At 37.7% G+C, this 15,721-nt stretch overlaps 1 protein-coding gene across 7 annotated transcripts in view; it reads left to right on the plus strand.

Annotated features, from left to right (window-relative positions):
- MTMR3 (myotubularin related protein 3) overlaps positions 1 to 15,721 on the plus strand; it is a 115,181-nt gene that overhangs the window by 74,998 nt on the left and 24,462 nt on the right. For all 7 annotated transcript variants that reach the window (XM_012731075.1, XM_012731079.1, XM_012731076.1 and 4 more), the window contains 4 exons: positions 108 to 190; positions 2,855 to 3,021; positions 9,695 to 9,791; positions 10,816 to 10,929. In XM_012731075.1, the coding sequence (XP_012586529.1) occupies positions 108 to 190; positions 2,855 to 3,021; positions 9,695 to 9,791; positions 10,816 to 10,929 (461 nt within the window). The remainder of the gene's footprint in view (positions 1 to 107; positions 191 to 2,854; positions 3,022 to 9,694; positions 9,792 to 10,815; positions 10,930 to 15,721) is intronic.

Genomic DNA, 15,721 nt, shown 5'->3' on the forward strand with positions numbered 1-15,721 from the left:
TCGGTTTTTCCCTCTGTAGAGCTTTTCTAATTACTTTTGTTAGACACATTTGAAGAACTGCAGGATCAATGTCTTTTTGACTGAGACTTCATCTTTTTAAATTGCAGGTTCCTTTACAGCTTATAGAAAGTGTTGAATGCCGAGATATATTTCAGCTTCATTTAACTTGCAAAGACTGCAAAGTTATCAGGTATGAGGTGTGTTTATGTTGTTGTTTAGTGTGGAAAGTATTTCTTTTCTTTTCAAAAATATTTGTTTATTTATGCATATAGGAACTGGGGTGTAGGTCAGTGGTGTGGGGGCCGTGAGGGGGTTGAGAGGAATCGGGGGTTGAGACAGAATAGGGAGGAGAACAGGCAGATCTACTGAAATACACTGCTGAGGGGAGCAGAGTGTGAGGCAGGAGGTCTGCTGTGCCATGTGGGTCACCCTGGCTGGGATCTAACTGTGCTGCAGTGGCTGCGTATAGCTTCATAGTGCACTTGAGACAACCCTCATGGCTCACTAGCGAGGCCCCTGGAAAGTATTTTTAAAGAATGGACCCATGATTTGGTAATAAAAATAGCTTTCACAGGTGAACCTTATTGGGAATATTTTCTAAATAGTCATTACCTGGAATAGTTTATCTTTAGGAAAGTTTGCTTTGTTGAAAGTTATTTTCTAAATTTGGAAATAATTTCAAATTTACAAAAATAGGGACTTGTTTGCTGCTCTCCTCAGTGGTGTATTTCAGTAGACCTGCTTGTTCTGCCTCCCACTCTGTCTTTGGTGGCATCTCTGGGGTTCTTGTATGCATAAAAAAAAATCTTTTAAAAAATTTACAAAAGTATTGCAGATAGTTCTAAGGATATTAGTATTATTAGCTTTTTACCCCATTTACTTTCTTTTTTTCAGGGAAGGGGTTTGTTTTTTCACTTTAATAATGGCTTTTCACCCGAAATACTTCAGTGTGCTTTCCTGAGAATTGGCACTTTTTTTTTTTTAATAAAGCCATAATGTTATGATTTGCTTTGCTATTGGGTTGTCAGAAAAGTATTGATACACTTTTTAGAAAATATAGAAAAAAATGCGTCGTGACTTTTCAAACAACCCAAAATTTTATGCCCATAATTCTTGTGTCCAATCTACTAGACATGGTCCAATTTTTTTGTAACTGACCTAATGTTTTTATGGCATTTCCCCCACCCTTACCTTGTTAAGACCAGGATCCAGTCAAGGTCATATATTACCATCATTCTGTAGTCTTTTTTTTTTTTTTTTTAAAGATTTATTTATTTGTACATACAGAACTGGGGTACAGGCCAGAGACTCAGGGGCAGTGAGAGACTTCACCAGAGACAGAGTGGGGAGTAGAACAGGCAGATCAACGAAGTACAATGCTGAGGGGAGCAGCGGGCAGGTCAGGAGAGGTCTGCCACGCCATGTGGTCTCCTCCCGGGGCAGGCGGGGATTGAACTCATGCGGAAGTGGCTTTAGCTTCTCAGTGCAGTGTTTTAACCTGCTGCGCCACCAGGGAGGGCCCCATTCTGTAGTCTTTAATCTGGAACATTCTTCACCCTGTCCTTATCTAACAACAGTCACATTTTGAAGAATACTTTCATTTTAGTAGAATATTTTTCATTTTGTTTCTGTTGAATGTTTCTCGTGATTAAATTGAGGATGTATATTGTTAGCTAGAAGATTGTATGTATGAGGTGTCCTTCTCAAGATATTGTTTTACTTTTGGAGGTAAACTATGTCCATTTCCATTTGTCCCTTAATTAATCAGTGATTGCTAATTTTGACCACTCTTAAGGAACAACCTGCTTTTGGTATAAGATTTGTTTTTTCCCTTGCAACTAATTAACAGTCTCTGGGGACATTTTAACATGTAAATGTTTTTCATTGAATTTCTCCAGATTTTATCCATTATTGGTTCTATCTGATCTAATCTTTAATATAATGGTGACAAAATGTCTGTATTTGATAATTTGATAGCACTACAAGCTTTAAGTTCCCCAAGTTTTTATTTTATCTCTTTGACTCTTCTGGAGTGCCATTAAACTTAATTTGTGTGTTGGCATATTGATGAGCCACATTGATGAGGATGGGAAAGAGGTTTAAGTGACCTCCTTTTTTTAATGTAAGTATTTGAGGTGCTTTTTTAGCTATTAAGAGTTGACTTGCTTTTGATAGATTTTGGCTACAACTCACAGTTTGAAAAGTTTGCTTATTACTCAATTTTAAGCACTGCATTTGAAAGTGCATATTTTGTACTATTTTAATCTGAAAATTAAATACATACTGAAAATTATATACATACTGAAAATTGCAGTTGGTAGTGAAAATTGTTTTGTTCTTTATGTGATCACAGTTGAAAGTTTAATTGTAATTATGTTAGTTTAGTTCTAAAGATGCTGACTCACTCTAATTGTTAATGGACAAATTTTAAAATATTTCCTAACTGGCCAAACAAAAGTAGTGCTCCATTTTTCGCTTGGCCTAATGTCTTGACAAAAATCTCCTCTACCCGTTTCTTCAAGTGGGACAATCAAACAGCTTTGGAAGAAGTAGAATGAAACCCATTCACAGAAGGCAGTGATTGCCATTTTACTTTTAATTGTCATTATTATCAGAAGAGATTTCTCTAGTTTTAAAAAAATCAGGCTTTTCATATTTAGCTTTCTTTTTAGAATTTTGCACCATTGGATAAATTTGTTGACCCTGTTCTTATTACTAGTGACAATAATGTGTGAATGGCTGCCTCTAAAGCTTTCTTGACTGCAGGGTAGCTTCTGTGAATAGGAACTTTGAAATGCCTTCAGTTTTATCTGCTCTCTTCTGATTACATTCATACTGGTTTGACTTTATAAAGGTGTCAGTTCTCAACTTTTGAGCAGTGTCAAGAGTGGCTTAAGAGATTGAACAATGCAATCAGACCACCTGCTAAAATAGAAGATCTGTTCTCATTTGCATATCATGCTTGGTGCATGGAAGTCTATGCCAGTGAAAAAGAGCAACACGGAGACCTGTGCAGACCAGGTAGGTCTTTATAAAATGCACACTTGGTGGTTTTATTGACTTGCCACTTAAAGTACCCTTAACATGAAATGAGACACCTGAGTATTCATGCATTCATCCTGTGTGTGCTTTATGGAGCTTTAGCATGGCCTCATCATTCTTCTAAACCCAATAGGTAGAATATGTTTTTAGCCTTTCAGAGAAAGGGAGGAACACTAAGTTTGGCTTCATAATCTAAGGTACCTATGGACAACTGTATAAAGTTTGATGGGTGTTATAAAAGCCAAACAGAAGGAAGCTCTGGATTTCATATTTACATTTAGAAATACTTTGTGCTAACAATGACTTTGAGTAAGCTTTAAATGTTGAATATTAACATTATTGGTTAGTTAATAGGGAATAGAACAGAGATAGCCTGAGCAAAGTTGTGAGGTTAGGCCATAGAAAAGTAAAATATAAAATGGTCTTTTCCTTTTTTCAAGTTTTTCAGTCATAGATTACCTGTTGTCATTCTTTTAATTCCATAGATGATGAAACAGAGGACAAATAGAGAAGCTAAATCTGTACTGGAACTCCTGCTTCTTGGTTCCTCATAAAATCTTTGTAACTCTCACTACCTTTCTTCCTCAGAAAGAGCTTTGTGACCAAGTTTATGTTACTTTGCATGCAGTTGTTACTTTACATGCCATTGTCTATAAACTTTATGTTATCATAATAGAAGTTTGCTGGTCTAACACTGAATTTTTAGTGTGCCCAGCTTGGAAGTAAAATGTTGTTATTACTAAGCAGTGAAATTTTGTGAACGTCCTTCCATTGAAGTTTATGCTGGGGCTTTTTTCTTTCTTTATATTTTTAAAGATTTATTTATTTATGCATGCAAGGACTGGAGTGTAGGAACAGAGTGGGAGCAGAACTGGCAGAACGCACTGCTGAGGGGAGCAAGGGGTGGGATAGGAGAGGTCTGTTGAGCCAGGTGAGTTAAATCCCCTGGGCCATGGCATTGACAGTGCCACTTGATAGTGCTGAATCTTTAATCCCTGTACCACTAAGGAGGCCTTTTTATGTTTTTAATTCAAATTTATCTTAACAGTATATCTCCTGGATCAGTTTAAATATCCAAAGCTAATCTGGCCATGCTTGTATTTGTTCTCTGGCTCATTCATTCATTGAAGTTTTTGACTCATATTCCTATTTAATTAAAAAACATAAGCATCATCTTAATTTTATTATTTTTTTAAAAGACATTTATTTATGCATACAGAACTGGGGTATAGACCAGAGTTGCAGGGGCAGTGAGAGGATTCACCAGAGACAGAGTTGGGAGCAGAATAGACAGCTCAATGAAGTACACTGCTGAGGGGAGCAGCGGGCAGGTCGCCATTTGGTCACCTCGGGGCTGGGGATTGAATTAGCACTGACGCAGCTGCAGCTCATTTGCGGTGCTGTGTCCTAGCCCGTTGCATCACCAGGGATGGCCCATCTTAATTTTAAAAATGCTTTGATACATACTTTTATTTGATTTACTGCACCTTGTCAAATCGGTCTCCCTTTTGGGGGAAACCAAAGAAATGGAAATATGCATATAAAGCCAGTTGTCAGTTCTCACTTGCTAGGCAGTGACAACAGGACTTAAAACCAGTTCTTACCTACAGAGAGTTGACTATGTGCGGTGCTGGGGATACAGAACTGAAAAACAATGACATCTACCTCTAGGAGAGCCGCAAGAATCCAGGTTTCCCCCAACCTTGTCCAGGCCATTGGAACCCAAAGTGCACCCATGAGAGATCACATAATCCTTGGAGGGTTATGAGAATGTTCTTACCCTGTCTTTTCACTCCCTTAACCATTGAATCTCTCTTTCCCTTTTTTTCTTCTTTATTGAGAATCCACCCATTGCATTTTTCATTTTGTTGTTATTGTTGTGGTTTATGGCTCTTAAGTTTTTCTTTTTTTTAAAGTAAGATTTACATACAATGAAATGCACAATCTACATTTTTAAAACTATTGCATTTTATTTATTACATTTTTAGTCTTGTCTCCTAGGTCAGTGATGTTAATGAGTGCATCTTGAGTGCATCTTTTTACATAAACATATAAGAACTTTGATTTAAGATTCCTAACTCCAAAAGGCAATCTTTAGTTTCGGGTTGCCTTTAGTCAGTAAGACTTGATTTCTTCTAGCTAGTTCTCTCACAGCCTCAGACTGATAACTCAGTATCTTTTTCAGATGATTTCTTATTCCCTTGGGAATTTTAGTTGTTTCTTTTGAATTTAAGCCAGCTCTTAAGTATTCTTAGATGTGCCAGAATACTTTTAATTATGGGTGACAGTTCTAACTGGCATGACTTTGGTCCCTAGGTCTTACCCTTCTTGATGAAATCAAGAAGAAACTGATGTCTACAGTGTTCTCTGTTGTGCATTTGCGATGAATGGAAACATTTGGGGAGCAAGGACTGATTTAAGAAATAATAATTTAAAAACAACACTGGATGTTTACTCTCTGTTTCAGTTTGTTTTGTTCTTCAAACGAAGACATTCTTGTTCTTTTTGCTCAAACTAGTCTGAATATCCTGAAGACCAAATCTGTTATTGTTATAAAGTTCAATAAATGTGCCTCCTTTGTGCCATGTTTGCAAAATTATTCTGCATGTATAGGGTGAACCTATCTTGACTAGTTGTAACTTAACAGTGAGTAAAGGTTGCATTTTATCTTAATCTACTTAAGTTAATCTGTTACCAGTCGCATGGAATTTGACATATATTCTCTTTTCCTTTTATATATTTTCACTGTACTTTTAGTAAAAAATACCATGGTGGCATTTTAAGTCCTGTTAACCTGGTTCTTCTATGTATATCCAACAATGTTGAATATTGATAGTATCTACAGTATTACTGACTAAATATGAACATAGTAGACAACTACATTTTTACAAGTTATCTTTAGGATGAGCTTGAGTTATTTCAGGATATGCCTTTGTATAGTCTGCCCCAACGCATGTGATCACAAGCATAGGACCCGAAGGGTGGAAGTTAGTTTGTTCTTTCACTGGTTAATAAAGCTGTTTATGAATTCTTCTCTGCCAAATCTGTTAAGAGTGGAATGTGTCAGAGAAGCGGGAAATGGGAAAATAACATCATTACCTTGTTATTCATATAAATTTTCACTGTTAAATTCAGGTAAGCCAGCTATGTTAGCTATATTGTGACCACAGCTCTAGGTTTTAATCCACTCTGGATGAAGTCAATGTTATTATTAGAAATGACCTGTGAAATTTACAAAAGCTTTTGTAAAACACCTGACTCTCCTCTTAGCCTCATTTCAAAGTCTAAGAAAGGAACAGATTAGAAGTTTAAAGCTTCTCACCTATACACTTAACTTCCTTCTTATTGTAGCTGACTTCTTGGTATTAATCATGAGTTCTCAGAGATGACTGGGTTTAATTACTGAACTCTTGTCTGTGAAATGCTTGTTAAGCTCATCATGTTTAACCACGAATATCATGACAGTACACTGTTGTGAGGCTGTGTATGTAGTATAAAGTAAAAGCCTGTCTTCTGAATTTGGACACAGTCCAGCAACTGTGTATCTAGATGACTGTATTGGACCTTTATTCATAGAAAAGAATGATTCCTCTTTCCAAATTTGAAAATCTTAATGGGCAAGTTCTCTGGCACTGGTACTTTTTTTCTTCCTTAGATCCTGAGTAAGAACTTTAAATTGTATGATTGTGGGTATGAATACTCAGTCAGCCAGGGAACTAGACTTTTTTGGGGAAAATTTTTTAGACTTTAATAGACATCATGATTATGATAGACTCATTACTTCAAAACATGTTCATTGCTGCAAAAGAAAGAATAGCTGAACTGTTTGTAGTACAAGAAATACTAAATGTTTAAAAGAGACAGATTCCTCATTTGAGGATATGAGAGGCAGACAGAAAGGATTGAAATAGAAATATAAAACTAGACAAAAATTTATGACCCTTATATTTGAAATAGGATGTTACAGCATATCTAACATTGAATCAATTCTGAGAGGAAAATTCAAGGAAATTCAGCAGTAGGTATGGTTGGCATTCACTTTTCTAGCTGAATAAAACATAAACATAATGGAATTTCTAACACAAATTTAGCAAAAAAACCCCACAATTGAATTACTCATCTGTATAAGGCCTGCTGTGAGATTTTTTTTAAAGTAATGGTTTTCAAACTGTAGGCTATGTAATTCATTAGGGATGTCATGTAATCAATTTTAAGAAATATGAAACGAAATTTTTAAGATAGTAAATATCAAAATGCACCACACATTATAGTAAAGGTAGATGTGAACCCTTTAAAAAGTAAACGTGTATTGTATGGAATTGCGATAGAAAACGATTTTTACTGTGTGTTGTGCTATGGGCACTTTCAAAGTTTATGAAGTCACTGCTTTACAGATGCAGAGACAAAACTTGTTCTCAAGGAGCTTGAAATAATAAATTTTCTGTACTCCCTACTAAGTATGTTTTTCTTTGTGAACAGCTCAGAATTTCATACTTTGCCTGATGCTGCTAAGCCTTCTTTTAGGCAGTAGTTCAGTGTACTGAATTGCCAATATTGGTGACAATTTCCAAGCGATTATTAATTATAGGATACTTTAAGAGGTATCTGTATTTACTATAGAGATAGAGATACAATGTCAAGGACCATTAAATAGAGGACATTTACCTTTTATAAAAGCTGTAACTGTATCCCAAGGTGGGAAAATGCTCTCATTAGTTAATAAACTTGGAAGTTGCCATAGTTTTACTGTTTTTACATTGGGGTTATCAGTAAAAGACTCCCTGTTTAGCACTCTTGATGGTCAAAGTTATCTGCAGCTTGTAAGATAGATTCAGAGAGCTTTTCTCCTATTTGGAAGCCTCCATTGCTTTTAAAAAATTTCCAAGATGGGGTAGATTCAGTTGATTATTTCTTCCTGTGTCTCCAAACCTCATCTTTTTATGGCTCTCCCTTAGGAAACATATAGTACTGAGTTTAAGCTCAAGAAAAATCGTTTAAATGGAAGGTAGTTCAGTAGAATTGTGCTTCATTCAAGTAATTGTTGTTTTCTATCCTGGAAATCAAAGGAGCTGCTTAATGGTCTTTTTTTTTTTATTTTTTAAAGAGTTTGCCCTACGATTCTGTTTTCAAGTAAGAAAGTTACTTCAGATCTAATGACTTTCATATTAGGTTCACTTCTGCCTTTGATGCTTCAGTAGAGAAAATGTATACTTACTTGGGTGGATGTTCGGCACTTTACTTAATAGTAAAATACAAATAATAGATATTTCCTGAGATTGCTGGGCATTGGGGGGAGGGGGGTTTCTGTTATCTCTTATCTGCAATTCTGCAATTTATTTATTTATTTTTTACAATGATCACAATCTATTTATATGTGTTAGGATCATTTCCCTTCTTCATAAATATAGAAAAACAGAACTACCAAAGTTAACATACAAGCAACCAGTGAGTAGGGAGGTGAGAATGTGCTGTGGAATTTTGATTCTTTTACTCAATTTCTTCAGCCTATCTGCCTTACATATAAGGAAGATCAACTTCCAAACAAACATGAGAAAATTAAATAGTAACTACACTACGAGAGCTAGAAAGCATCATTATTTTTATTACACCGTAAGCATAATTTTTTTATATCATTCTTCATTTTGTGTATTTTCCAGCTCAGTTGTAATCCCCATGTCCTCCCCTCACCAATTTACCCGCGTGCCAACACCACAGTCCAATGTACTTTTCCCACCCCAGTTAATTCTGCAATTTATAAACCTCTAAAAATTGGAAGATTTTTTTTAAACTCTGTGATTTGATATGATCTAAGCTGACAATGCATTATTTGTAGCTTTATCCATTATTTAGATTTATTTGTACATTTCACTATAGAAAAATAGTTTAAGTAAGTCCTGTTGAGAGCATTAATCTAATATAAAATATGATCCTTTTAAAATGCAGAAAAGTCAAATTCATATATCTGGCCCAATTTCTGATGAGTTATAATCCATATTACTATTCTTGGTGAATTCTTTTTCAAGATTTATTTTATCTATGCATATATGGCCAGAGGTGTAGGTGGAGGGGTGAGAGGATTCACCAGAGACAGTGGGGAGCAGATTAGGAAGTTTGACTGCAATATACTGCTATACTGCTGTGTGGCACAGTGGGTGAGACAGGAGAGGTCTTACTGTGCCATGTGGGTCAGCTCCTTGGGTGGGAATCAAATTGAGGCTGCAGTGGCTAGGGATAGCTTCATAGTGTTGTGCTTAACCCCTTGTGCCACCAGGGAGACCCTCATGGTGAAATTGTTTTTAGTTCTTACTAGAATGCCATTGTTCTGAGTGTAGAACTAGGAAAGTGACCAGTATAGTGACAAGAATGTAGCTTTAGGACCAGATGAATTTGCCATAACTGCCTTTCTTAGTCTCAGTTTTGTTCTTTATAAAATGAGCTCAGTAATACTGCATTCAGAGTTGGTAATAGCAATTAGGTGAGATGATATAATTCTTGATCTAAACTAATTTTTTTGTTCTTCATAATCTTTTGCTGATGGATTTTTAAACTGAAACTAACCTTTTTTTAAATGATGCTTTTATTCCTTAAAATGCTTTTGCTCTACTTATTTTCAGATTAACATTCATTTCTCCCTTTTGTCTTTGTCTCCTAGGGGAGCACGTAACATCAAGGTTTAAAAATGAAGTGGAGCGAATGGGTTTTGATATGAACAATGCCTGGAGGATTTCCAACATCAATGAGAAGTACAAGTGAGTTATATGAGTCTCTGTGGACTGTGGTTCTCAGCCAAAAACCTTTGTGGAAACCCCAATTCTCATGTGGCAGAACATTTGAACTTAGACTTTTTCTTTCAAATGGAATATTTATTAAGTCTAACTGCATGATCTTCAGAGTACTTTTTGAGCTTTCTGTTTACATTGTTATCACCACTGAGATGGAAACTGATCTTTACTAACAGGAGCCTAGGACCTTCTTTCTATACCCCCCTTCCCAAGCCCCCAAGCTTCTTTCTTCCAGTCAAATGCTTGTCTGGATAATAATTGTGTTTACCTGTAGGCTGGCAGTCCATTGGTCCCATTGTCACTTGGCACCATGTTAGACGTAGGATTAGTGATCTCATGAACAGTGATAAACCATTTAGGAGCTGGCTTTTATGACTAATTTTAATCCAAATCCTTGTAGGCATAAATATAATTCTGTTATTTAATACATTGACCTAAAACTAATTTCACAGCTTTGATCATTAACCATTATATATTAATGTAACCATTATTAAATACTTTCCATTACTGGTTTCTTTAAAAGATAAAATAAATACTTTGGTGGGGGAGGGCAGTTAACTACTATAATTTTGTGATCCAATTAAAAAAAATTGTCCAGAGGACTTAAATTAATATATCTTTCTCCTTTTAAGTTTTCCTATAGCAATTGAAAACATTACTCCTTCTGTTGTCCCTTTGAGATGGCTCAAATTGTGATAGCTGTTTTCCTGGTCTGTTTGTGACTAGTTACCACAGCTTTTCATTTTTCACTGGAAAAACTAATAACTGTATTCAGCTCTTAACATTGGTTAAGGAGCTAAGAACCCAGGGTATTGTGTATACTCTTGCCTGTTAGTGACAAAGTAAAAAAGTCAAGACAGAGAATCAGCATCCTTACTGTTACTCACCTTGTGTGTGTGTGTGTGTGTCTGTCTGTCTGTCTGTCTTTCTCTCCCCCACCCCTTCCCTCCCTCTTCCTATCCCTCTCCCTCTTTCTCACCTTTTTTGTTAGGCTGTGTGGTAGTTATCCACAGGAGCTCATAGTACCTGCCTGGATCACTGACAAAGAACTAGAAAGTGTAGCAAGCTTCAGGTCCTGGAAGCGCATCCCTGCTGTCGTCTACAGGTAAGGAAGCCTGGTTAGACTGTTTGGTCTGCCACCTCTGCTGCTATTAACCTGGGAAGGGAGGGAAGGATTCAGGGAACATTTCCAAGCCATTCTCTGCTTCCTTGGTACTAAAGCTACTTTTTAGTCACAAACCAGTACTTATTACATCCAGAAAACTAACTCATGGTTCAGTTCACATTCTGATAAGAAAAATTTAATAGAAAAGTAACTTGTCTTGCTATTTCAAGATCCCTCTGACATTTTATGGGAATATGCTTATTGCATTTAGCTTCAGATGTTAGCCTTTAGGTTGAGGGATGAGTCGTAGAAAGTGAGAATTGGAAATTAAATCATTTGTTATTGTTTTGTAACAATACTGAAACATAGATATTTGGAAGACTCTTCTAAAAGGGAACATTTAGAGAATAAATCTAGGGCTTGATTGGATAGACGATCTTAGAAATCAAGGCAGGAATAGCCAAGGGTGGCAAGTTCTGGAAGGGAATGGTGGTAATAGTGAGGAGCACAGATTTTGGAGTTAATCTTTTCTGATATTCCTTGCTCTGGTACCTTAAAAAAGTTCCCCAACTCACCAGGCGAGAAAATAACAAAAATAATGAACAACCATATACCAGAGACATTTTGTGGGGGTGGAGTGGGGAACGGGATCAAAAACGGGGGGAGGGGAAGGGAGGGAAATGCACGGGACTATGGTGGTGGCACATGGGTGATTTGGTGATGGGAAACCCGCGGGGATTACAATCGAGATGGGGAAAAAAAATGTACAAAATGATGTAAAAATAAACTTTTGTAATAAAAAAAAAGTTCCCCAACTCATTTCAGCCTGTTTTCAATTAATAAAATGGTAATGATGTTACTTGCATGTATGCTGTGTCATTTAAAGCAATCTATAAATACTGAATTTCTCTAAGCAATATCTGGAGTAGCTTGTATTCCTGAGGGCTGCTTTTACAAGTCAGTGAAGAGCTCAGTTCTCACAGAATCATGTTAATTGTTTTTTTTAAAATAATATAACAATTTACTTTTACATCATTGTGTACATTTTTTTTTTAATCTCAATAGTAATCCCCGCGGGTTTCCCATCACCAAGTCACACATGTGCCATCACCATAGTCCCATGCACTCCCCCCCCCACCATTTTTGATCCCATTCCCCACTCCACCCCCACAAAATGTCTCTGGTATATGGCTGTTCATTATTCTTACTATTTTCTCACCTGGTCCATTATACTCCTGCTATGAGTGAAACCATCTGGTATTTTTCTTTCTCTTTCTGGCTTATCTCACTAAGCATGATCTTTTCCAGCTCCATCCAAGTTGCTGCAAAAGACAGAATCATGTTAATTTTTTTTTTTTAAGATTTATTTATTTATTCATACAGAACTGGGGTACAGGCCAGAGATACAAAAGGGTGAGAGGCTTCACCAGAGACAGAGTGGGGAGCAGAACAGGCAGATCAACGAAGTACACTGCTGAGGGGAGCAGCGGACGGGTCAGGAGAGGTCTGCCACGCCATGTGGATCTCCTCCGGGGCAGGCAGGAATCGAACTCATGTGGAAGTGGCTTAAGCTTCTTAGGGCTGTGCTTTAACCCGCTGCGCTACCAGGGAGGGCCTCATGTTAATTTTTTAAAAAGTTATTCCCTCTTACTTTGAAACTGTTTCAGATGTCATTGTGTAATATTCATATTCTTTATTTCATTTTCCCAATTTGTAAATTTTTTGTATTCTTCTTGAATTTGGGCTAAACTAGTAGTTAGAGACTCCTTTTAGACATTCCATTGGAATATTGTAGGAAAGGATTTATTTTCTTGTGGAATTCCAGCTGAGGTGTAACCAGCTTGTTCATTTAGTCCACTGATAGAGCAAATTCTGGTAGCTACTTATACAGAGAAAGAGTATTAAGTATTTACTTATGGCTCACTGAAAACCGTTAAGTTTTTGGTCTCATTTTTTTATCACAGTTGATCTCAGACATTGGTAGAAAAGTAGGTCACCACATTTATCTATTATTCAAGTGATAATAATGACACAGAATTAGAGAGCAGTGAAAACTGAAAGGATTTATGAATTTTGTCACTGACTGGCCTGTTAAGTTGGGAAAGCACCCAGAGGGTGCCCTATAGCCTATAGTGGTATTAGTTTAACAACTCTGACATTTGTGTGGTTTGCTGACTTTGAGCATAAGGGGAAAAGTACTGATTTTCAAAGTAAGGGGCTTTAGGTGATTTCTCTCGGTTGACAGAATCCTGAGTACAGGTTGAAGAAAAACTTGTTAGGATAAATATGGTAAGTTCTTTTTCTTCTGTCAAAGGACCTTTTAAAAATTCCCTTTCCAGAGACTAGAAAATGAAAATATTTTATTTATAATTTCTCAGAAAGAATGAGAAGATCATAAATAAAGTTTGTATTATAGTCTACATAAAATTAGTTGTGCAGGAACTCGTTGGTCTCTGTTCCAGAACACAGGTCTGAGTTACAAACTGAGTTTTTTTTTTATCATTTGGGAGTGTGTAAGAGGCATATTGAAGGATATTTTGAGATAGTCTATCCTCTCTGCTTTGCCAGCTCAGGTGGCAGGATATCTGAAGCCAACATACATTTACTGAGTTTAGTTGCCTGTATACTGTGGTAATGATTCCTGAGGTTGCTAGCAGCAGTTACTTGACAGCACCATGCTGAACCATCTCCTGATTAGTGCTTTTTCCTGCTGTGACGAGAGAGTGCTTAATTGGATTTATTATTGAAGACAGAAATTGCTCTAGCACAGCAAGATGGTGCAAAGGGCGCCCATCTGTAGTGTAGTTCACAGTTCCCCGCTTTGTGCAGTGATTATTAGAAATTTCTAGTCATTCAGGGAGCTTGCCTAATACAACAGGATAGTTTAAACATTACATCTTTGTATAAAATGGAAGAACTGTTTTTAGTAATAGACTTTGTTGGACATCTTATTTTGTATTTTTCCTGGTTCTGTTGAAATGATAGAAATTCTTGTCAGTGGTTTTTATCCCTAATGTTTTATTTTTATGTATTCTACAGCATTTTAGAAAACAGCAGAAAATCTTACTGCAACAGCTCCATTGTAATCTAGCTACTATAACACCGCGGCTCTTAAACTCCAGAACCAGACCTAAGAGTGCCCCCTACTGTTTCTCTTGGGCATTGCTGGGGACATTGCAGAGGGAGGAGAGGATTCTTAGAAAAGGCCCTCTTCCATGAAAGTGCGTCTCATTGGTTACCCAGCACCTATTAAATGCTAATAATCACTTTAAAAATAAATGAGATTTTGTTTCCATTAGTAGGTGGATCCCTCTAGTAGATGAGTAAATTGGGTGTCTTGGCAATATGTATTTTCTAGTGTCTTAGAGAAGAAACTTTTGGTTTCAGTTGAATTTAGTTTACTGCTTGGACTTTAGAATTAAGAGTAAAAATGTTTCTTACACTGTTCTTCAAAGAACAAATTTCATAGATTGCATAGTAATTTCATTTAAATCCATTTATGATCCAATACACTGTAGTTCCAGCTGCTCCTCCACATACCCTCTTCCTCAACACACCACCCGGATGTACCCTCCCACCCCCAGCCAAAACAGTGGTGGAACCCCTTCCTGAAGAAATTACAGTTGTCAAGTCAGAAGAGAGTTTCTTGAAAGACCATGCCAGGTAGCATGCAGGTGTGCATGCCAGCACTATCTGGTGCATCAAACTGCCTTCTCTCCACAAGGGATGTGTGGGAAGTGAGGGTCTCCCAGGTTTGGGGAAAGGGGTAAGATATCCATGCCCTAATCCCTTGAAGAAAAGAGCCAGGGGGGCCCTCCCTGGTGGTGCAGCGGGTTAAAGCCCTGCACTGAGAAGCTAAAGCCCCTTCCGCATGAGTTCGATTCCCGCCTGCCCCGGAGGAGACCACATGGCGCGGCAGACCTCTCCTAACTGCCTGCTGCTCCCCTCAGCAGTGTACTTCGTTGATCTGCCTGTTCTGCTCCCCACTCTGTCTCTGGTGAAGCCTCTCACCCTCCACATCTCTGGCCTGTACCCCAGTTCCATATGAATAAATAAATAAATCTTTAAAAAAAAAAAAAAAGAAAAGAGCCAGGGAGCCCTAGTTTGTTGTGGCAGAAAGTGTGAAGGTCTCAAGTTTTGCATGTAACCACCGGGCAAGCTGGGATTCCAAGGGCCACAATCCTTCATCCTTCATCCATAGACCCTTAAACATCCTACTCTTCCTCACCAGAGCCTGGTAGCCTTTATCCTAGCCACTGGATGGCTGCCTCTTCCCGAGCCTCAAACCCCATCTCCGTTAACAGGCCTCAGCTTGTGGTACTCCTAGGTGGGTGCCTCAGAAAAGGAAAATTAGCATCCCCCTCCTGCTTTCAGCCCCCATATCATGTGCCCTTTTCTCCTCCCTCTCTACACTGCCCCCCACTTCGACCCGAAAGCCAAGCTATGGCCATTCTGGAGGGTCCTGCTTGATTGGCACCTTTCAACTCAAAACAACAGTTTGTTCTAATAGGGTGTAAGGAAGAGCAGAGGCTGCACTTTTGGCACCAGTCTGGGGGCTGCTGTTAGGGCTGCTTATACCAAGGTCCTGGCTTAGGTTGGGCAAAGTGGAAAAAAAAATCAGAGAAGGAAGCAGAGATACAGGAAAGTAAAATATTTTGATGCCACAGTTTTTACAAATCTGTGTCCAGCAAGTCTGTTGGCACCATTTTCCCAGGAGCTCATTTTGTGTCTTTGTGTCACATTTAATTAAGTGATTCTGCTTCTCTGATCAAACTCTGATTAACGTAGTCTT

This window comes from Condylura cristata, unplaced genomic scaffold (assembly GCF_000260355.1).
Source record: "Condylura cristata isolate star-nosed mole 26May11 unplaced genomic scaffold, ConCri1.0 scaffold00029, whole genome shotgun sequence".
Lineage (NCBI taxonomy): Eukaryota > Metazoa > Chordata > Mammalia > Eulipotyphla > Talpidae > Condylura > Condylura cristata.